At 40.9% G+C, this 24,926-nt stretch overlaps 1 protein-coding gene across 2 annotated transcripts in view; it reads left to right on the top strand.

Moving 5' to 3' along the window:
* The window catches only part of cntln (centlein, centrosomal protein), a 118,027-nt gene that overhangs the window by 14,370 nt on the left and 78,731 nt on the right, over positions 1–24,926 (top strand). For both annotated transcript variants that reach the window (XM_033623179.2, XM_078166220.1), the window contains 5 exons: positions 1,779–1,912; positions 2,805–2,967; positions 3,671–3,895; positions 15,955–16,095; positions 23,397–23,516. In XM_033623179.2, the coding sequence (XP_033479070.2) occupies positions 1,779–1,912; positions 2,805–2,967; positions 3,671–3,895; positions 15,955–16,095; positions 23,397–23,516 (783 nt within the window). The remainder of the gene's footprint in view (positions 1–1,778; positions 1,913–2,804; positions 2,968–3,670; positions 3,896–15,954; positions 16,096–23,396; positions 23,517–24,926) is intronic.

Below are 24,926 nucleotides of genomic sequence, written 5' to 3'. Positions count from 1 at the left end.
AGAAAGTCTTGAATAAGTCAGGGCTGCAGAGTAATTACACTTGGACAGGATGGAGCCCAGCAACTAGTCTATGCACATCCATCACAGCCTAAGACACTCCACCTGTTCCTCATTTTTTGTATCATACATTGATTTGAGAGATGGAGATGGAGAACATGGGCTGTGCAGTGGATACATCATGCCAATTTGTTTTACATAGCAAAGTTTTGTACGGGAATTTGGAATTTAATCTGGTGCGTGTTGAGATCAGGTACACCTGCAGGGGGCGGACAAAATGAAAGGGAGCCCTAAAGCTAGTGGAGATTTAGTGATCTTCCTTATTATATCTACTTATGTAAACACTTATGGAAGTACCTGCTTGACAGAACAAACTTTGTTTTAAATAAATGACATTAACAGTCTTATTAAGTCATCAGGGTCAACAATAAGGATTGCCTGATTAGCCGGGGAAAGTAAAATTCCAGATCGGGCATGTGGTAAGAAAGAATTGAACACGTTTTTTTTTCCATAGCTGATGATGGAAGTAGCAAGGGAGTGAGCCATATTGCTTCCTTCTCATCTCTGTTGAGAGATGCACATGTGCATAACTGAGCGGGCACTTGCGAGAAAATGGTGGAGGGCGGAGACAAAGTCTATGAGCTGAAGTGCAAGTAGGCATTTCAGTTACCTTGGAAACAGGAGTTTATTTGGGTGTTGTTAGAGGACATGGGCAAAACTCCAACTGTGTATTGCACAGTTTGCCACAAGTTTGAAAGCAAGGTGTGCTAAACAGGTTTGTTTTTCAAAGTTTCTGAAAATGTCACAACATGACCGTAAACTTAAGTATCTTTATTTGATAACTGCTAATAAATAACACTATTTGCATAGAGGCAAGTAAAAATTGACTTTGGGCAAGCAGATTTCTGACCCACTTGCCTGAAAACCCCAAAACCTTCATCCTAAACCCTGAAACGTGAGTTTTCCTGCAGGGTTACCTTAGTCCACTGTACTGTCCGCTATGTTTCTTATCCTCCCCATGTAAAGACACAAAACAAACGTGATTGCCGTTTTATATGCTCTACATGTCATGGCATCTTTTCATGTCCTTTCTTGTGATTTCCGAAGACTAATTAATTTTGCATATGGTTATTTCCTGCCCCATGAAAGGCTATTTAATTACATTTAATTCATCTAGGTTTGGGGACCTTTGTGTGTTTGATGCCGTGCAACCTGCCCAGCTCAAATGGTTTATTCTTATTAAGAAAAAGCTGTCACTAACACCTTGTCGAGACCTGCTGCACAGTGAAAGCAAAGCAGTAGCAGCAGCTGCAGTCCTACGTCGGTGTCTCTCCACTGGATCTGTGTTGCCACAGTGCTGCTGTGCACTCAGATGTGTTTTGACAGTGGTTACAGCCCAATGCACCAGTGAAGTTACATTTATAAGGTGGAAGTAAATAGATTTAGAGCTTGAAAATGCTTAGAATGCTGTTACCAACTTAAAGTGTCATAGAAATGTGAGCTGTAATGTAGAGCCAGTGCAGACAGCTGCATGGAGAGTTTCCGTTTCATCAGATGGATCTGAGATGGACAACAGACATGGCTGAAACGTGTGCAGTGTAGACAGCAGGTATCAAATGGGGGTTGTTTGGATTTGATCACATTGTGAAGTTAAACATTTCTGATTCTAGTGCAGAGTAAGCAACCTCACTAGTTTGCAGTGGACTGAAGACTAAGCCATGTAAATGCAGCACAAACATATAGCACTCTATTTTCAAACTATTGTTACTCTTCTTCACCAGGAGTTGGAGGAAGAGCTACACAGCACTCGGCAGGAGTTGTCCAGCTTGCAGAGCCACAGTCGCAGTCTACCAGCTCAGCTTTCCTCCAAAGAGAACGAGGTGGCAGCAAAAGAGGGGCAGCTCAATCAACTTCGGTGAGCCTGGCCTTAACTTAAGCATCACCCAATACACCTCAGTGTCTATTTTCTTGTAACTTGGTTATATTTTTGGGTTATGTCATTATTGAAAGAAAGTACGCACCTGTCCAGTGTAGACAAACATGTAAACATTGCTTCACATGGTTTACTGTGTGGAGCAGTTAGTATAGTGCTCTCTATGCTGTGAGGCTTGGGGGTGACACAGATTTCTTCCGCTCAGGCTCACCTAAAGCCATTTGATAAGCCCTGCATAGTGGATGCGATTTAAAAGAAGGAGAAAAGGGAAACAGGGCAGGCTTTGGCTAAGCTTTAGTCGATATGATAAAAACTGTGAGAACCGTAGGAGCCTTAGTGGTAATCTCAACCTTTTTTAACTACTTTTCTGTTTTAATGCCAGAGGCACTCTGACATGTCAGTCACATCAGGACTAGAGACCGTTCTTTGGGTTTTAGCTAGGTGAGTCAAGATTTCCTCACGAGTTAGTGGGGCACTTTCTGGTACTTCCATGGGACAAGACAGAAATTTTAGAAGTAAACTTTAATGCTGCTATTGCTATGTTGACAGAAATTCAGGTGATTATTAAATCTCTATAACACATTTTATACATTTCATTTAATCATAAAAACTGAGAACAGCAATTGTAAAGTTTAAGTAATTCAAGTTCTCTGACCTCTTCACACATTTTTAAATATATTTTTTTCTATATTTATAGGCTTGAATTAAATCCAAAAACCTGGACATTTAATTCTAGTAAATTAACGAGGAAAAGAATGGCATTACTGCTCCGTTGTGTGTATTGATAAACAATATTTTTATTTAACAGTCACAGTGCATGTACAGTATAGATTTGTGTAACATGTTGCATGTGTTTGTTTGCATGTGTGTAAAGCTGTGAGCTGGCAGAGGTGCAGATGCTGTACAGACAGAGCACAGAGCATGCAGCAGAGCAGAGCCATCTGATCAAGCAACTGGAAGGACTGAACCTTGACACTCAGAGAGTCCTGAGGAACCAAGAAGAGGCACATACTGCTGACACCACCTCCTATCAGAGGGTACACACACACACACACACACACACACACACACAAACATATGCCAAACCTCAGACTCGTCATTATTATAACCACTTTATTGCTCTCCACTCAGGCCTCACCAGCTGTGGTGATTTATTTCCAAGCTAGCTGTAACCTACAATTATTTGACTTGTGCCAGAAAAGAAGGACTTTTCTCACTGTATCCTGTTACTGTGAATGAGCTCTCAACCTACCACCTCTCTGTCTAATGACTCTACCACTGTGCTGTACACAGCATTTCACACAGAGAGGGATAGGGAGTAATTTGAGGCAATTATGAGTCATAAAATATGAACTTCAAGGAACATATTTGGTCATATTTCATATCATCATCTTCTTTTTGTTTTGTTATAATCCCATTTTTTTTCTTTTCATCCTTACTTAGATTATTTTAGATGTGTTTCCTACTACTATGGAATTAAGAAATCATCCCCTTATGAAATAATCTGTCAGTCTTCATGCAGTTAGGCATTGGGAGGATATGAAAATTTCATGTCATGTTTATTCTGGCCAAAATCACGATTCAAGAAGTGTTTAAAATTATATATTGTCCCACACCCAATCTCATGAGTGATTTTGTCTCATCTTCCTCCTATCTCTGGCTGACATGATCCACCCCATTGCCTCCACAGCCCCCCACCTGCTTTTCAAACCCTGTATTCTTATTTGTGTTTGTTGACAGCTGTACAAGGAGTTGAGTCAGTGCTACCAGGCCCTCGTGTCGAGTGAGGCCAACCTCCGTCAGAGTCACCAGAACCTCAGCAGCCTGCTGGCTCAAAAAGACCAACACATCCTGCAGCTACAGGCACAGCTGCAACAGCAGCAGCAAGAACAGATACAACAGCAGCAACAGCAGGCTCAGCACACGCCCCTTAAACCCTCAACAAACAGACAAACCAACTTTAAGGTAAGCAGCCCTCTAATTCTTCACCATCTCCCCCACAGAGGCCATCTCCTTTTAGAGTTCATCAAGTGCATCACAACTTGAGGCTAAACAGTGGTTTTCTATAATATCTGCTCTGCTACAGGAGCTGTTGAACCTAACAGACTGTACATAGATGTATTTGTGTGGATATGGACAACAACATATGTATGTTTATGAGTCCTCTACATAATGTCCTTACATAACAAACATATTACATTATGATGCTTCTCTCAATCACCTGTCTGGAACTACTGTCTAATTGTCCTAAGGTACAGAGACAGCAATGCGTAGGTGGATTAGTAGGCACAGCAATGACTGACAAGCCCCAGCATAGCCTGTGGTGGTGGTCTTTAACTGAGAATCACTCTCTTAATATCGCTCTAGTTCACCCTTGATCCATCCATCGCTGTAAGCACAGTGTCTTTCATGTCAGCTATCTGATCTTCTCCAGCTCTCTGTCCTGGGTACACATGCACTCCCTGACTTTCCTACGTTATCTATCTTCTTTCTATCCTCCCACCCAAGTACCTGGAAGTCCTTTTAACACACTCCCGTCAGATAGCAAAGATAGATAAGAGGTGGGGAGAGGTGATTTAATTGGAGCCGTAATCTTCTTGAAGATGATGTTGGAGTTACAGTTCTAACATCTGTCAGTCAGCAGGGGTTTGTCTTTAGCTTACTACCTTTTGAACTATTGCTCCAGGGCAATGGAGGCTCTGGTATAAAGTTAATGCTGCAGCCATGTTTTAAGTGGGCTTAAACAACTCCTAATGATATGGTGATAGGTGTTACTTGGACCACACAGTGTCAAAGACGTGAGTAGTAACAGGTATCTCTACTTTACACTCTGCAGTCACATAGTCTCATTCCATAAACATTACAGGGCACTGCATTTGTTGTTATAATGAGTTTCTCAATCTGTTCTGTGGTATGACTTTCACTTCAGTTGAAACTACATCCTATTGCAAATAAAGCAACTCTGCAGCTGATGCTGCGGAAGATAATATTTTTACAGCAGTTGAGTAATTTCTGTGCCTCCACAGACTGTAATTGTTTAATTTGATTGGTTGATGTTTTCTGATAGTGCTGCCCCCAGACTGGAAGTTAAAAGATATCAGCTCAAATGTTAAGTGAGTTACAATCGCCCTGTCTCACTTAACCCTGTTAATTTAACCAGCGGTGAAATATAAATGGATCATTTAGTCAGTAATTAAATACAGTACTGCAGTGTTCCCCCAGTAATTAATACTGCATTTAGAGAAGATGCAGTTAGTGCTGTGTGTGTAGTGTAGGCATGCATGTGTGTGTACATGCATGCTTGTATGAGCAGTATGTACATGAATGCACGTATGTGTTTATTTTATTACACAGAACATGCACTCCACCCTGTGTCTCCTCTCCATGTGGGTCAGAATGAAAAAACTCATCAGACATATCCAGGGTTGAGATATAATTACAAAAATACCGTGTATATAACCTACGTTAAGAATTAATATGAACTTTTGTTTACTGAACACATGTAGCTGCTGTCTGGCTGATTTGTTTCTTTAACTTTCTTACCTACTGACATCAAAGTGAACAGATCAGGTATCCCAAGGTATAGCACTCAGTCAGGAGGGCTTTCTGTTTCCCACTCTGTAATTTCACTGACAGGTTGTGTGTATGTGTGTCTGCGTAGGTGCGTGTTTGACTAAAGGTGTGTGTATCCGAGCACATAATCGCAAATTCTGTAACAACTTCCTCCCGAACACCTGTTAAATTCTAATGCTCAGGTTGTTAAGGCAGATTTGATTTTAATTTTAAATGTTTTGGTGGAAGTTACCATTGGAGGTGATCAAAGTGCTGATCGCAACGGGAGCACAGGGGGGAGATGCAGCGCTCATTTGAATATGGACCAGAGCGACGGCTTTGAACACCCCTCCCGCAGTGGTTTAGGGGGGGAGCAGGGATAAAGGAGGCGGGTGGGTGAGAGGAATAACACCCATTGTGTGTTATACTTCCATGCTGTGTACCAAAATTGACTATCTGTTCTCTTCTGTCTTGTGTCAAGTTAACTCTTTGTAGGAAGACTTCAACAATGTCTAGAATAATCAAACTATTCTGTTTGCTCTCAGTTAAAAAAAGTTGTTATCTCCTATATGAATTAACCCGCAGGACTAGTACTAGGTTAAAAAAATAAACTTGCTTTTCTTTTTTTTTAAACAGTAATGTTTCCACTGCATATAGAAAAAATATGATTCTTGTACCTAATTCTTATCTAACGATACTTTTTATTGTCAATTAATCTGTTGTAGTCTTTACGTTTTATCATTTAGGGAAAAAATGCCAGAAGAATATGCCCATCACAGTTTGCCAGAGCAAACTTTGAATAATATTCAGTTTTAAGTAATTTAAAACAGGAACTAAGATTACCGCCCTGTGTTCATATGCGTCCAGTCAAGTTTCTCTTACAGTTTACATCCATGTCTGTGAAAACATGGAAGCTTCACACCCATTGTCCCCCAACACAGCACCCAAGATTAGTGTCACCAATTATGTATCTGACCAAATCTCTCCTCTTCTGTTCCTGAGATGGTTAGAAGAGTGTATTATGCAGAATATTATGATGTCACAGTGAAGTTGACCGTTGACCTTTTGGATATAAAAAGCCAACACTTCATCATTATATTCTATTAAATATTTTGTGTGAAGTTTTGTCATAATTAGCGTAAGAATTCTTGAGTTATGGCCGAAAACATGTTTTGTAAGGTCACAATGACCTTGACCTTTGACCACCCCATTCTAATCAGTGTATTCTTTAGTCCAAGTGAACATTTGTGCCAAATTTGAAGAAATTTCCTAAAAACATTCTGGAGACATTGCATTCACAAGAATGAGATGGATGCAAGGTCACAGTGACCCTGACTTTTGACCACTGAAACCTTATCAGTTCATCTTAAGGGGACGTTTTTGCCAAATTTGAAGTTTTGTCAAGCATTTTTGAGATACCATGTTCACAAGTATGAGAAAGATGCAAGGTCACCTTGACCTTTGACCTATGATCACTAAAATCAGATCACCTCATCACTGAGTCTAAGTGAACGTTTGTGCCAAATGTGAAAAAAATTTCATCAAGGCGTTCTTGAGATATCATGTTCACAAGAATGAGACAAGATCACAGTGACCTTGACCTTTGACCTATGACCACCAAAATCTTAGTTCATCGTTGAGTCTGAGGGGACGCTCGCTTTGACGAGAACGGGTATGCCAAATTTGAAGCATTTCCTTCAAGGTGTTCTTGAGATATCAAATTCACGAGAATTAGCCGCTTAGGGCAACGGCCAGTATTGTGGGGGTGTTATTGTACCCAGAGGATATCCATTATACACCCAAGACTTCCTCTTCCATGCACTGGTCATGGTTTACAGTCCAGTTACCAATGTGGACACAAGAATGAGGTTGGATGGATATTTTGTCTAATCTCTCAATGGACAGATAAACAGATTTCTGCATATGAATGCAGATAAATATTTTAAAAAGCCAATAAAAAGCAAATTTTCATCAGATGATAGCCGATTGGTGTCAAGATTGCATGTTGACCAATGCAATCTGCTTCTTTTGCTGTCCACATGGACTGTTTACCTGCATGCAACCAGAGCCCGTTCAAAAATGATTGGTTAATACTGCCTAGAATGCCATCAGACCACAAACAGAAACCAGAACGCTTGTGATACCAAAACTTGTCCTGTTGCCAAAAGATTCTGCATTCATATTAGGGGTGGACGGTATGACCTATATCTTCGATCACTGTTTATGTAATTTTCTATTACAGTGGTGTCATTTGTTATGATACAGTAGTTGATCATTTTCTTCTTTTATTTGGAACTTCCTTACAAACAAAAAAAAAAGTTACCCCCACAAAACAACAGTTGGGTTAAAAAAAAAAATAAAAAATGGAAGCTTTAATGTTCCTTAGAAAAATAATAAGTGTTACAGGTTTCGGTATTTACAACTTAACCCTCCTCCTCCATGTCTTCCAAAATCGTTCGTCGTTAAAAATCGTTAATCGTTACCTTGTGAGGCAGCTGTATTTCTGAGATTACACAAGAATCCAGCCCTGATTTGCTACATAGCCTGCCCGGAGTAGCTCCCAGAGTAAAAATCGATATTGCCAAATCTCTACTGGTGGACATATTTTTACTGTTGCACGGTATATACCATCATATCACCCAGCCCTAATTCCTATGCAGATATCTGTTTACAGAGAGTGGTTCATCAACAAATTGACTTATTGTTGCAGCACCACTGGCACTTTTCAGAAGTGTTCTGTATTGTGCATGTGTCTCAGTGTGTGTACTGAAAACAGTGCGATATCTCCATAATGTCAGACAGAAAATGGCCTCATGCCCTGATCTTCTTGCTCTAGGGCCTGGTCGATTGTCAGGCACCTGGGTGACCCCCACGCACAATGAGTTGCAGTCTGAACAAACTGCCAGGTTGCGGAGGTTTGGGTTGCCAGGTTGGGTGGTCACCATCACATTTCTAGAGAGGCAGGGAAGAGAGTCCTCATTAGTGGAAAAAAAACTAGCTAGAGTGAACATTTAATCATCTACAACAATCTCCCTCACTGCATCATTGTATTTATAGTAGTCCAGTGTTTGGCTATTGTCAGAGTTGTGTGGTGATTAAAGACCAACATTAGAATCCATAGCAGACCTCAGGCTTTCTGGAACCTTCAGCGCAGTAAATTAGTGGTAAGTTGTTAATTGTGTGGGCAGTCATTCAAAGCCCTGGTTATTCTCTCATCAGCATTGGAAAGGGAAAATTAGGCATGTTCATTCACTCCAGAAAAGTTTCATATGAATGTAAGAGAAAGAAGCCTTATGTCTTTTCAATGTTACTGAAACTTTTTTAATGTAAAACAGGCATTTTTGTATGAAGAACAGTTTGGCATGTTACAGTCAGAAAAGCACAGGTATAAATAAAGAAAATAATGATGGCTGGTTTCCATTTAGCTGCTGCAGTGTCAGGGTCCTGTTATTGTGAATGCTGGCTCACTGACACACTAGGACCCTTGAATAGAAAGAGGCATCATTAATGTTATTAATAACAGCTGTTCTTTTCCTGCTGTGACAAGTAAAGGTCTCTATGACAAAAGCCTATTTCCACACTGTTAAATACAGTAATTCTTGTAGATATGACACCTCATCAAGGCCAAGCCACTTCACTTAATACAGCTAGTTTTAGCTTCTGATTTGAAAAATATCATTAACACCAGGGTTCCCATGGTTATGAAATTTGTGGAAAGGTTATGAAACTAGAGAAACTGTTTTCCAGGCCTGGAAATGGTTTTACACAGTGGTTCCAAACTGGTCCAGCCACAGGGTCCAGATTTCTCTTAAGTCATTTATTCAAGGTTCACACAGTTTAATATACTCAGCATCATACTTGCATTTGGCCATACGATCGAGCTAGTTTGCTGTCTCTGTCAAGTAGCTGTCTGTTAGTCACTGACATTACAGCAAGAAACGGAACTTCAAAATAAAAGCTCTGTGCCTGATATTCACTTTATTTAAAGATGAAGCATGTTTTTTTTTTACAAAGTTAACACGTTCGCGAGTCACTTGAGGTTCTTTCAGAATGGACCGATGACCAACTTGTGAACCGCAATCCACCAGTTGGGAACCACTGGTTTAGAATTAACAGAATGATTTGGAAAAGTCTTGAAAATACTTTGTTTTGGCTATTGTTTAAAATATGTTAATAAAAATCCCAAAACATGAGTAACGTTACGCAAAATGCCTTTCTCCCATTACTAATTTAAAATATTGTGCTGCATTCTGTGACTGTTGAAATGTACTAGTAGTTACCAGTTGCTAGTATTACATGATACACATTAGCACATGCAGCTAGTTGGCGGCGGGAATGTCTAACAAGCAAGTAAAGTTAGCAAGTGCTGGCAGTTTGCATATCCTCATGTGCCTGGGAAGTGTGTGTGTGTGTGTGTGTGTGTGTGTGTGTAATAATGTGTGGCTTTTATTGCTATATAGGATTACTCATTTTAATCTACTTAAATAAAGTCATAGCAATGGTTTCAAATATTATGGAACAGTCAGCAAATATGTGAATCCTCGGCTTGAGAAGGAATGACCCTACCCTCCCTTGGATTGGCTAATAGTCAATGCCTTCATTGGTTGGATTGGTTATGTTTAGCAAGATGAGTGGTATTGGTTAGGTTTAGGATAATAATATCAGGTCAGAGGCAGAATAAGGCGGCCCATTCCTTTGCTATCCTAAGATTTGCAAACTTCCGAATAGTTATGGAAAAGATTTTAAAATTTATCAGTAGAGTCTTTGAACAGAAAATATGGCACACTGCTCTTGCTCAGCTTCACAATTTATTAGTAATGCTAACGTTTCGGTCTACCTGGACCTTCATCAAGACTGTTTAACACTCTCGCGAGAGCAGTGTGCGGGATTTACTGTTCAAAGACTCAAGTGATATTTTCCAGCGCACCTGCATCTGAGACAGTTGGATGTGCGAATATTTCTCTTCAAAATTATTCATTAGTAAAAATGTGTTGAAACCCTGTAACACTCAAGTCCCTCATATGGGTTTTTTAGACTGAAACTTGAGCACGGAAACAACATCTCCCAAGGTGACCGGGCTTTTTTTGGTCATTTTTTATGGATTGAAAAAAGTCCACCTGGTTCGTCTCTAGCTTTTTGAGATTGTTTTTACCGTCTGCTTCTGCCTTGTTATTTATGTTAGCCAATCTAAACGCTTTCAGATATATAATTAAAGTGCTGGTTACACGCATGTGCGCATTAATACATCCACCATTTTGGCGGGTCACGTTCACCTTAGGTGAGGTGTTTCTTTTGATCATCATCATCATTAATGGCAACCATCAAGTGAAAACGATGAAACCGTAATGCTACAAGGAAACATGGATATTAATTTTTCAGCCAGGAGCTCAACAAACAGAATGCAGTCAGCCAGAGGATTCCTTTGTGTATGTTTATATACTCAGTGCAGTAAGGTACAGAGGAGTATAAGGATAAAGGGTACTTTTAGTTTTTCTGCCAATGGTCAGTAAAATGTGATGGAAAGCTTGTATATGTCAGATACTTTTGAATTGTCTTTCACATGGGTCTCATTTTGACTCTGGCTGCTCTCAGTTTTTTCCCATCTGGAATGGCACTCCTTTAACTTAACTGTTAGGACCTCCCTAGGAGTATTTTAAAAATTTAGTGCAACCTGCTGCTTGTATTTACATATGCCTTTCCTCCTCAGACACATCAGTCATCCTTTCCATACGAACACACAGTGTAAAGGTTAGAAATTCAAATAATTCTCAAGAATTACAGTCTGATAAATGTTTCACGGCTTATAATGCTATTTCTGTCAACCACTTATCTTGTGTATGCCGAGTGTGTTATCAGTATTATCGCTGTTGTCAACATGAGATTGTATATGAGCGTGTGTTTGGAGCCGGGCCATGTCCTGGACCAGAGACATACTAATGACATGGACTCCAGTGGTGTGTTTTACCAGCTCAACTGCTCTCATTAGATGAGAACCTCTGTGTAGCACAGTTCGCCTCATTAATGAAGCACAGCCATGTGCCACTGCAGATACATGCACTCACTCGTTTAAGTACATACACTCAGGTCAAACAGGCTGTGTGGGAGGACTCAGGGTTGTGTACACACACATACAAAGCATACATCCTACTCACTGTGTGCTGTCCTTCTATAGAGTCCTTCCTCAGTGCATTACCAGTTAACACACAGACACTCATACATATATGCACACACATATTCTTTGAAGAATCACCATGTTGAATACAAAGTGCACCTGGCCTGGTGGGGGGCATGTACCTTCTAGCCCTCTCTTCTGAAGCCTATCCAATCACTTTCACAAATGCTGTCGCTCCACAGATGTGAGTATGTATTTGCGTATGCATGTAGTTGTGTGTGTGTGTGCGTGTGCGTGTGTGGCGGGGGCCCCTCCTGATTATAGCTGCTCCATAATTAACAGTGATCAGATTTGTTTTGTGGCATAAATGGTGCATGTGTAGAACATTAGGCCTGGCAAGTCTCATTTCACATTCAGCTCAAGGGCTCGGCAGCAGACGGGTCACGAGCTTCAGGGAGCACAATCACAAGCCTCCCTCCATATGGTCCTGCCTGCCGCATCCTCAGCAGCGAGGGCCGCGAGTGCCAGACAAGTTCCCCCAAGAACCTAATCGTGTTCAGTAATTACCAAGACCAGCTTTTCTCTTTTTTTTCCCTCCCTCCCTCAGCCTCCCCACAATCTCTTGCTCTTTTTTTTCACTGCACCTGCATGCTCTCTTCTTCTCTTTCAATCTCGTGCTCTCTCCCTGTCCATTGCTTTCACTAAGCTGCTTGTAATATGTTTATTTTTTCCCTTTTGCATCCTTGCTCCTTTACTGTCTCACAGTTTCCCTGTTTTATTTTTTGCTGGATAAAAACCAGGATGGGGATGAGAGAGATTGTGAGAGGAAAAAAAACTCAGACACTCCCGCATCAGTTAATTTCTAAATTGCTTTATGTGGCTGATGCCGAAAAACCCAGTCCGTCCTCCTGACTGCCTGGAAATTATAAATAATTGTAACAGATGCGCCAATATGGCCGGCCTCCAATAAACGAGGCCCCAGATAATTTGACCAACCCCCTTTGACAGGCCAATTTAATAAAACATGAACAAAATCTTCCTCACTAATAATTTATCATCCCCTCTCCTCCCCTTTGGTTAAAGTTGATTACCCTGGCAGTTAACAAGGTCACGCCCAGATGCCAGGTTTCTGATAATGCAATCAGGACTCGTCGGAAAAAAGGTGATGACATCCTGTGCGGTTTTCTTGACTACCTGGCCTCCCAGTAAAACACAGTTGTGAATCCCTCTGTTTGTCAGAAGACTCTGATTTGATGTGTTGCAAGCTGATGTGTTGTTGATAGCAGCTGGTGAATCTGTTTTTTAGAGTTTCACACCTTTTTATTAAGGACTTAAGAAAAGAAAGGTGAGAATTTATGCAGCAAAGGTGATGGAGTCAAGAGGTATATGAGTGAGTGTTAGATAAGATAAAGGACTCAGCCGTCACTGAGCTTATACAAAGTGTATATACAGCACATGCTCTTTGGCTGCAGAGTGAATGTGTCTCTGTAACAGAATGTATCCTGGCCCTGAAAATCATCTTGTCTGTACACACATCACTATGAAGAGCTGTTCATAACAGCAGCGGCAGGAGTGTGAAGATAGAATGTCACATTTAAGCGACATAAAATCAATTTGCACGGTTGCATTACAGGAATGTATATGCTTGAGTGTATGCATTTGTGCATGTATGTGCATCAACCTGCTCCTCTGTGGGTGGGCCCTCTGCTTTATCATTGTCCCCTTCAGTTTGTTTTGGTAGTCCCCGCTGTGTGCTGAGGTGTGCAGATGCTGCTCGACACCAGCGAATAGACACTGATAAATAGACGGGCCATGATAGCACACACACAACAGTGCAGGAGATGGTAGATAGCTGTCCCACTGCCACATGACACATCTGGCAGCGTATGAAAATGTTGTGTGAACTTTGAGTATACAAAGGTTAGCATGTTGAACTACTTGAGACAATGTCAGTGTGTGTGCTTTTCTACGTCTCCCTGAATTAATTTTGACAACTGTTGTTCATCCAGTCAGAGGTAGAAATGTGGGCAGCTTGGCCACCCACATGTATGTGCACACTTCGACATGTCTGTTATCTTACTGTTGGCTTCCTCAAAATGTCATGTCCTAATAAAAACATTGCATTATGATCCACTGGTATCTCCACCTCTCCTGTAGATTTCTTCCTGTATACTGTAATCATAAAACTAGTGTTGTCACAATACTTGAATTTCTAACTTCAATATAATACCTTGGATAATACCAGGGGACATATTGGCATTGAGAGAGTGAAATTAAATTTCTTTTATCAGAAGATAAATATAACAAAGCTTTAATAGGATGATGTCGACTGGTCTTTTCTTGGTTCGTAGCAGAGAAAAGCAGAATGACTGTAAACATTAACAATAATCGAAACATTTTTTACATGAACAAAAACAGTATTCTTCTTGCAGTAGTGCACAGCTTCTAAAACATTTGTGATTGCCACACATTCGAAAAGCGATAAAGTGCAAGTAAAAAACAAAACAAAATCAAGCCGCAAAAGCCTTTATGCAACCAGAGCGAATGACACGAGTGATGAGAAGACGACAATGCGAGTTAATGACAGCTGTGGCGCCACTGTGTTATCAGCTGTTGGAGAGAAATGAGTGAGAAAGTAGTATTTAGTATCGGAATTGAGGAAAATGAGTATTGAAATTTATTTAAGATATTCAGAGATGATAATATACATTGTTAGAACATGGCACTCTTAAATACTTGATTCTGATTGGTCAATCAACAAAATTCTGCAGTGTTTATTTCTTGAGATAGCACCGCTGCTCTGATGTTCCGTTGCTAGGGATGCCATAGCAACGTGAGACTGAGGAGCATCAAAATCAGTTAACGTTAGTCCACACAGGCCAAATAGGATCGGAGTGGCAAAATGCAGCATTTTCAGGACATCACTTTTAACATTTTTGGAGAGGACAAAACGCTTGATGTTTGGCTAAAAAATGACATGTCCCCAGCAAAAAAAAAAAAAAAAGAGAAAATCACAGGGCCGTCAGGAGCAAACCGGCACAAACAACTTGAAGAAGTAAGTAGTAAGCCATGTTCTAAGCGGGATAATGTATAGTAAATATAGTAAATTACTAAATCTATAGTAAATAACTCCCTTCAAGGGAATGGAACCCTGACGCGCAGCAGTTTTTTTCAACAGTCCCCGGCTCACTATACATTATCCCTTACATAAATCAATATTTGTGACAACACAAGGCAAAATGTATCCAAAGATGCTGCTTGCTGACAGTTGACATTTTATGGTGTCTTGATGTTTTTGATTGCTGAAAAACTTTTTATAACCTCTATGGATGCACCGATTATGAATCTATGGGCCAATACTGATGCTTAAAATAACATAATGGCCAATCGCTACTACCGATATTGTTGTGTTTATTGGTGTTAATTATATTTTTGTTATTTGTGCCAGGGACTGAAAGAAATGTTTCATAAAAAATAAAAAAAAATAAAGTCAGTCAGTCCTTCATTACACTACCATTGAGTACAAAAATGAAAACATTCAAATTTAGGGAACGACCTTTAATATAACCTTCTTTCCCATGAAAAAGTGGTTTAATGACAGCTTCAAAGCCCTTTTTACTATATATCATATATCATAATTCTCCTCTCTAAAATCTTTTTATAATACTGTAAAAACACCACAAATATCTCCTTAAAGCGACTGTATTTTTCCAAGTTTCTTACCAAAAACCAATGCCGATTTCAACCCAGATTTGTTGTTCATAATGTAGCACTATCAGTGAAGGAATAGAGTGTGTACTGTGATGTGTGGATAGTGAGATTACTGCGTCCTTTCGTCCCAAAGGGGTCCTAGGGAAGATCTCTGGATGACAGGGTGCTGTTAGTCTCAAGCTCTGCTTTTCAGCCTGCGCAACATTGATTTGACACAACAGACAAACATCAGCTACTGCCTTTGAAGAATGTCACTGTATTTGCTAATATGCAGTGAACAATGCGAATATTGGTGCATCCCGAGTAGCCTCACCTCAGATGTCACAGATTTGGATCATTAATTTATTTCCTTACCTATATGAGAACATCGTCTTTTTGAAGATGACACTTGTTGAACATATGTACAATAATCTGAATATCAAATCACTGTTAAGTCATAGACACATAAACGCATTTAAACACATGCAGGTTTTGAGCATGTGCATGCATGCAGTTTTTCCGCTGCCTAGAGAGCCAGGGTGTTTTAACTTGGGAGTCACGTTTTGTTTTGTCACTTTTCTGTTGTTCTCTGCACCTCTGGGCTTGTCTTTCTCTCTCTTCCTTGTTTTTCACTCACAAACACTCATGCACCGTCTCTCTTTTCTTTCAGGCAGTGGTGTCAGAGCAGGTTGACGCTGCAGCTCAGAGGTCTAGCCCTGATTCTGACTGGGCCCCCACCCGAGGCTCAGATCCCAGGCCAGAGGATAAGACCCTTCAACGGAGATCCACCACTTCTGTCAGAGGACAGCAGGTAGGTTAGCAAACACTACTGCCAATTATGTCAAAGACAGCACGTGGGTGAGCAGCTAACATGCCCACACTTACCCATTACCACTTTGCTCAGATTAGATCAAAGCCATAGAGAAGGGATATGAAGGAAATGGTCTGTTGAGAATCATGTGATTTATCAGACCCTGCTTCTGCCAACCTTTGTCCTGAACTCCTCAGCGCACACACACACACATACACACACACACACACACACACACGAATGCCCCTCCTACTGTGACCAGGCCGGCGTGTGCTGCTGGTTTCACGCATGCCTTGGGCTCAGGCACTGGCTAATTTACCGCTTCAACAGTACATTATGAACAAGAAAGAGGCTTTTGATCTTCTCAGTATTCCACTCATAAGTTTGGCAGGACATGTTTCTAGATGGCCTCACTCATTCTAAAGCTGGCCTGAAGACACATTGTTTGATTTATACAGCTGTCCTCATTATAGCTTCAATGGAGGTGCTTCTGTTCAGGCAGTTTATACATGTAATTATTTTGTACAAAATAAATAAACAGTATTGACATCATTTGATGTGCTTCCCTTTTCTGGAGGCTCTGTGATGTCTGCCCTAAGACACACAGGCACACACACTCACACACAATCTGTCTGTTGTTATTCACCTACTATTAATTATTTTGATTCTTGTGCTGATACTTTAAATTAGAATGGGACTATAATACATTTTTCACACAGTACATTTTTGATACCTTATTAGGCTGAATAATAACATGAATCATAATCTGATTTATAAAGGTGTAAATCTGTGGTTTAACACAGTGTGCACCTTTTGTCCTTTTCTAAATAGAAACTTTCCTTAGATTAATCTATCTAAAATGTCAAGATCACCCACAGTAATGTCGCTATTTTTAGAATCAGCATTTTGAACCTTTTCATCACATTTAAACACCTTTCGTGAGCTTAAAGATGTCAAAAATCTGTGTTGATAAGACACTTAATCCTCCTCCTTTTACTACTTGAGTTCTTTAGTCCCGCATGGTTCACTTTTTCCACAGATGACGTAAAACACCCATAAGTGAGAGTGTCTCTGTCCCAACCTGACAGGCCTGAGCTTCACTTGATGTGATACTGAAGTTATTTTTGTTCCGTACTCCACACACTGACACACACACAAGCACATGATCTATTGCATATATACATTTACAAATGAAATTTTAATGTGGGTACACGATCATATGACTGCTCGGCCAACATTTATGGAAAAAGATGAGCATCCACAGAGATTGAATCAGAATTGTGAATTTGATGTTATCCTGCTCCCATGGACCCATTAAACTAAAAAATGTATTTGTTGAATATTTGTTCAAATCAATATATTTTTTTATTTTATTCAGTGATACAATTTGTACAATATGATTTCAAATGAAAAATAGATCAGCTTTGACAATGGGAAAGGTTGAAATGAAATGAGGATATAATTAAATTGATAAAATGTTTAAGATATCGTTTCAGATTCAGTTTTCCCCGCTGAGTTTCATTTTGAACACTTCCTTTGCCGATTCTCAGTCAGTACCCATGTTTAAAATAACAATTTGGCCGAAGGCTCATACTGATGTTTTTCGTTGTTGTTGTGTTTCTCCCTCTTTGTCCCAGGGAAACAAATAAATCTCTGTTATAAAAAATAACCAATCTGTTTTAAAGTGATTCAATCCTTAATTACACTGTCTTTGAATGAGCACAAATTCAACTATACAAATTTATGAAACAACCTTTAATATAACCTTCTTTCATATGAAAACATCTTTAAAAATAATAATAGCTGCTTAAAAAAACATTTTACTATATATATATCTTATAATTCTCCCTCTAAAATCTGTTTTATTTTGCTGTGAAAACATCAACAAATTTCTCCCTCAAGCCACTATATGTATTCAAATGTCTTGCAAAAAAATAAATCTTGCAAGACTACATTTGGCTGCATCATAATGTTAATCAGTGGAACCTCAGTGAGCTGTTAGTGCAGGCTACCACTAGTGTTAAGTAGCTCTCCTCCTGTCGATGTCAACACAGATTTGTTGTTCACAATGTAGCATTATCAGGGAAACAATAGGGTGCGTCCCCTGACACGAAGATAGTGAGTTTACTGCATCCTTCAGTCCTGAAGACATGCTGGGGAAGATCTCTGTTTGTCCCAGGCACGATTTCTATTGTCACCGGAATGACGGGGTGCCGTTGGTGTTGAGCCTTGCATTTTAGCCTGCTCAACATTGATATGACACAATGGAAAAACATCGACCACTGCCACCATTGAATGAGATCTTATTTGCCGATAGTGCGACAGCAGTCAACAAAGCAAATATCGGCCGATACCAGTGTTTGGCTCATAAATCAGTCCATCCCTACTTTCGTCTTTTATTTCCTGAGTAATGATAACAAAACAGTCCTCTATATGGCTGCTACAAGGAGCAGACATTCTTCACTCAACCAGCCACCAGCTGTGTGGCACAGTGGCATGCTCATCTGTAGAGTCAATATTTGATTCTCCCTCTTCCCCAATAAGTCAAAAGAGTTGTAAATCTAAGGTCATAAGCTTTAGGTCAATCATGCCAACTTGATAAATCAGTTTAAACTTTACTGTCATTAAAAACATGAACATTTTGAGTAGTTGTTGCTGTTGGCAGCTTAATATTCAAATATGATGATGCTCCAAAGAAACCATAAACTTGTTATGCTTCATTACACTCCATTTAAACAATAATATCAGTCTGCAAGGTCAGACGGCAATGAAATGAGCCTTCTGTGCAGCCCACTGCTACCACCTAGGACACAATTTGCAGCTCTTTCAGTAAGTGCCTAAAGTGAAATGCGATTATTGGCAGAGGCAACGAGCAGTTCACAGCTGAACATGACTCGCAATTTGCCACACACAGTAAGTGTTAAACTGATGTTGTCAGGATTTGAGTAAAGTTTTCCTTAATTGGGAAAGCCTGAGTCAAATAAAACAAATACAAGTGAATTAACCTATCAGTTATTCATAAAAGTTATGTTGAATATTATTCAGTCAGTTCAGCATAATCTGTAATTTTGCCATAGAAAGTTTGTACTTTATTTGACAAATCATTTTGTTTTTATAGTTTTCTTTCAAACCTTGCAAGGTATCTCACTATGGGAAGTGCCCCATCCCCATTCATAACCGCCTGTGGCCCCCAACTTGGTATTCTCATTTTCTTCCCCGTGAAGATCACTTGAGTTCCTCAGCTGTCCTTACTTTTAGGTTTTCCTCTTAACACAGCCAAGATAGTCTATGATCGTGGATTATCTGGTGTCAGGAGATGCATTCACAGGTTGTGGTTGTTGAGTTGTGGCAGACTTATACCTGTTTCATTCTGCTTTAACTGACAAGCTAACACGTCAAAGTAAGCGTGCATGTATGTAGCTGCTAGCCGTCAAGGTTTTTCGTTAGCTGCTGCAGCTATTGCTGTATCCTCTCAGGGGAACGCTGGTGGTGGCAAGGTTAGGGACGTAATTCTGCCCTTGCCGAGACTTTTGTGGTTTTGCCATGTCAGGGAAGGACAACCATCGCCTCTGCACACTCACATATTTGGGAGTGAAGCACACTTGGACATTGCTTGGAGATGCAGATTCCCGTTGGTTAGAATTCTTGATTACCGTTGCATAGTGATAAAGCCGTTTCTGCTTGGTCTTGCTGGGGGGACATGATGGAAGACCCCAGTGCAGCTCCTCAGAGGAGCGTGGTGGTGGAGAGGAAGATGAAGCTTATGTTTACATGAATTTCATTAAAGATTGGAATGCCTTTTGGCATAGATGGCTAATTTCATTTTTCTCCACTTACGCATCTATTTGGACAGGACTCAGGGTTTAGGAAGGGTAACCACCTCTTTGTATCTTGAGTCTCTTCTCATAGAGGGGTCTGTCACACTGGGTTGTGGAGGCTATCATTTTGTCTTAGAAAGTGGTTGATTGCAGCCTTTTGGCGCATTCCACCTGGGGTATGGCTACCTCATGGGCTCTGTTCAGGGATATCTGTGCTAGTGCAAGCTGGGCATCTCCACATACATACATAACGCCTCGACATGACGGTGTCTTTGTTGGTGCACTCAGTCCTCCGTGTGGGTTCATTGCAGTTGTTTATTCACAGGTCACCAGCTCTTATATTAGACATGCGTTTGGCACTGTATCCTGTTTTTTTTATTTATTTTTGTGCTCCTTTTTAGATTTTTTTGTGAGATAGACTACACAGGCTTTGTGTTTATGTGTGCACCCATGTGTTTACACTTGGACATAAGTTTGTCTATGTATGTGTCTTGTCCTGGTGTTGTGTGCATGTGCACAACATTCCTATTCACCCGGGAACTTGAACAAGTTCAGCTTTGAGAGCTCCAGACGCACACATGACACGCTGCTGCAATCATAAAGAAACCCATTGATGACAGTGACCCCTCTCTCTGGGAGATGGAGAGAGTGAGAGGGTGGAGGAGGAAGGCGGTCGATTAAATGTTTCTTCTTTGCTCAACAGCCAGTGACACTGACCCCTCAGTAACTAAAAGTTTCACTCTTGCCTGCGTACAGACTCTGTTTAGATTCGGGCCTCTCTCCTCGTTTCCCTCTTACTGTATGCCCTCCTCCCCTCCATCTGCATTGCACTCTCAAGTTTGCAGAGCCATTACAGGGTGCGATGCACAGGTCAGGTCATGGACGCCAACCAGCTGCCGAGCTGAGGTAGACAGCGGGCACATCTTTCTTCGCCTCGTGCATGGTCTCTGCTTTTTATCTTTCAGGCCTGTCTTGTGGAACATTAGCAACAATGTCACAACATAGAGCCTCCCACACAAACAGAAGGCATTCATGTGTCTTGTGAACCTGCAGCAGACAGGCGTCCAACTGGACCAGAGAGAACATCTGCAGCAAATCTCAGTCATTTGTCAGTGTCACCATGTCATCTTCCCTTGTACTCCCTCAGACAAAGCACACTGCAGTTCCTCTCTGGTTCTCACATACAGAGGAACACTAATGTTGGAATATTCACTCATTGTTAAATAAATCCTCCCCAAAATGCACTTCCGCCTGAAAACCTATTTAGAATTCATCCTCAGTAATCATACTTTATAGTTAGTCCTCTTCACTTTTAAGTTTAGGGCTTTTAGTTGATTTGGATCCCCCTTTTGGCCTCTCCCTTTCCCCTAAGCACATACAGGCTAAGCCAGTTGGCCTGCCACTCATCAGGAATATGCAGATCAATCTGCTAATTAGTTGCATAGAGTCATTAAGGCTGAGTTAGAACACATGGTTGGCACCCATGCAGGCATGATAGCAGAAGCGGGCACACCAGGTCACTGCAGTCAACTGTAGCCCGAGGGCACATTCCCAAACACACTTGCATACTTAGGCATTTTTGTCACAGGCAAATGATTTTACAAACATGCGTGCTGTAGTGATAATGTAAACCTATCACAAGACAAGTTACATAAATGTGTATATACTACTGTTAAAATCCTTAATATTTTTATAATAACACCCTGCAATTTTGGCCAGGATTTGTAATTGCCTTTAAATATACAGTATTTGAATTCTCTTACTGTAGTTATGGTTTTCATTGCCACTGACGAATTTTGCTTCCCTCAGAGAAAATTATACATGGTAGACATGATGCAGCAGACAATCACCATTGCATATATGCATTTTACATAATGCAGTCGGTACAACATTTTACATTTACATTTTACTTACAATCAATCTTTAAAAGGTCTTAAAAATGCTAAGACATGGGAAGTAGGATTTTATCATTTTTTCTGACATTGCATTGTGTATTTTTCAAAATAACTGGTAACATCTATTTTTAAACAATTTACTGAATGCCTATTACATTAACGTCACGCAGATCAGGACAGCATAACCAACGGCACTTTTATGGCCTGGGTAGGATCAACTGTCTGCTAGCTAGCTGTTGCTGTACCCTGGACAATATTGAAAAGTGCAAATTCAGCAAAAATTGGCTGTTTAAGATGTCACAGCATGGCTGAACCTGGAACAAGGCAGTGCATACGAGGCTCGGTGTACTTTATGCAGAAAGATTTTCAAACTTGGCATGATGGTAATCATGGCAGTGGAATCACAAAATCACCAAGAAATCTCAACAACAAATGGCAGGTATTTTCCAAGTTCTCTTCTGCCCTCGTCTTCACCATGAAACAAAACTCACGCATTAAAAGGATCTAAGAAGTCTAAAATCCAACCCTGACAAATGTGAGTTCCTCTTCTTCTACTGGTGGGCCCGTAAGACATGTTTGCTGCCCACTGTGGTTGATACATGTATCATTTCGAAGGGTAACCCTAGGACCTGTGTTATTAAAATACACTTGCCGTTTCTACCTAACTCTAGTTTTATAACTTTAATAGACAACAAAGCTTGTAACAGCCATCAGAACATATTTTTTTCGAGGGAGGGGGCTTATTGAGCCATTGTCCTATCATAAACTTTCTCACTCCACCTCCACCACCTCCTACTCCTCCTGCACTACTCATCCACTCCAGCCCAAGGACTGTTGTACATTTAGTCGCATTGCATATTTTAGCCTGCCATCTGGTCAGCCCTGCCTGGCACCGCAGGGGGCCTCCTATCCTCCCATATTCATATTCCACTAGCATATTGTTCCCACTGCTTTTCTACAGCGCGGCCCCAGCACTTCTCCACTTCTTTATTTATTTCTACAGAAGAGGCTGGCTAGCAAACTGCACCCCCCCCTAATCGGCGGCTCTTCCAGTTGTCCTATCAAGTGTAACCTGGAGGCCCCTAGTAGAGCAATTAGAGCGGCCTCCCTGCCCACCTCTTGTAATGAAGCCCAGCACATTCTGGAATCTATAGCCCCTTTAGTCTCCCCTAATGGGACATCATTATTGTCAAAGAAACAATGTAAATGGAAATGAACATACTCATTAGCCAGTCGCAGGGAGAAACCTTTGCCGCTCTCAGCTTGCAACTCCCACTTCCAAACACACACATATGTACACACAAAACCGAACCTCTTCCCTTCAGCTTCTGCGGACTGCTGCTCCAGCCAGCTTGCTTTATTCCTCTGGTAGCATGTTTGTTTGTGTGTGCATATGTGTGTACCGGAGAAGACAATGTGCATGTTTTACTCAAGGTGAGAGGGGAATGGAATGAACATGGATGATTCCATTATTGGCATTCACTCAGTGTTTCTACAGATGTTAATTGTTGCATGGGTTTGTGCCTGCCTGTGTAAGTGAAGTGTGCTCAAGTTCTCACCCCAGTGCTTCTATGCTTACCTGTCCCAGGGTGCACCAGTGCAGCGATCCAGGTCTCTGTCCCCAGCCAGCAGTGCGGAGTCAGGTAGCGAGAGGAGAAGAGGGGCAGAACAGAGGATTAAAGACCTTGAGGAGCTGCTGCAATTGAAGGTAACTAGCTAGCATCGATGAATACACATAATATCCTCTCCTTTTCTCTACTCTACATTAATCAGTTTATCCCAAACTCTTCTTTATGTTTTTTTCTAACGGTAACTTCTTTGTTTCCTGCAGCCTTCATCATCATCACTGCCTTTTCTGTCTTAATCGTCTGTCTCAATATTTTCCCCTCATGCCAGTGACTTTGACATACATAAAGGCCTTGGTTAGTGAATTGGGCACGTTCAGTAACAAAGAGGTGTCCAGTTAATAGTGTGGTGAACTAGACAGGCATAGTGGAGCTGCTTGTTGCTCTGGCCACTATCTTACATATGATTGCTGCTATCAGCTGCTGGGTTGTAGGAAGGTTTGCAGCTCTGTGAGAGTCACGGTCACCAAAGGGTTCAATTGCAATACAGCTGCCACTGCCTCCTCCTTGACCTTCTCTTACAGTGTCTTTCACACACACATACAAATACGTATGTGTGCGCACACAAACAGAGCGTGCGTAGGCAGTGAAGCAGCAGGAGAGGAGCTGCTCTGGTGAAAGTGGATGCAGCAGGGTTTTTTCCCTTAAACGAATCAGCTTTATTGGTCTTTTAACCTTCACATGCTCTATGACGTCTTTCTCCCACCATTCTTCATTCCCATGTATTATTTTCTTCTGTCTCTCAAAATCACTGCAAGCAAAATACACTTAATTTTCATCTTTCCCCTATGTTTCTTTTAAGGTCTCAAAATTTGACTTCCTCTTTTATTTTATGTCAGCAGAGTATATCTTCCACTGCCATAATCATTTTTATTTTTTTTTATTTTGACTTTTCCCTAAAGCGGTTGCCTTTCGTTATCCTTTCCATCTTTCAGGCTGACCAGTGAGTATGTGATTATGCAGAGGTCATCTCCCTTTGAACGCAATCCCAGGAACACATTAGACATCATTTTCTTGTCAGATCTGAAGTGTCTGAATTACATCACCGGCAGACACCTAGTCAGACGTTAACGCTCAGCATAGATTCAGACGACACGCATGACTGTCTTAGTTAATGGTGCCATTTACGTGTCTGCCAGTTGAGGGGCATTTAGCAAAGGTATGCACAGAAAAACTGTGATTGGCAACTCACATCTGTGGCCACATTAATGCGAGCATTAGGTCAGAGCATGATGTAGTGGTTATGTCCTTTGCTTGGATATGGCATGGAGTAAAATGCCCTCCATCAGCTACAGTGGCGACCTCACCTCCACCATCTCACAGTACAGCACTTCACTCTGTCCAGTCCGTTGTTCTCCAGTTGATCCTATCCAATTCTTTCCAATAGAATGCCTTTCAAATTGGGTACGCCAGCCTGTACCATTGACATTTTGACCTTAGCAGCTAACAGCAGCAGACAAACAAACAATTCTCATAATAATGGCCTCTTTTTT

Source organism: Epinephelus lanceolatus, chromosome 3 (assembly GCF_041903045.1).
Source record: "Epinephelus lanceolatus isolate andai-2023 chromosome 3, ASM4190304v1, whole genome shotgun sequence".
Lineage (NCBI taxonomy): Eukaryota > Metazoa > Chordata > Actinopteri > Perciformes > Serranidae > Epinephelus > Epinephelus lanceolatus.
Note: the sequence above shows the minus strand (reverse complement) of the source record. Positions and strands in the feature narration are given on the sequence as shown.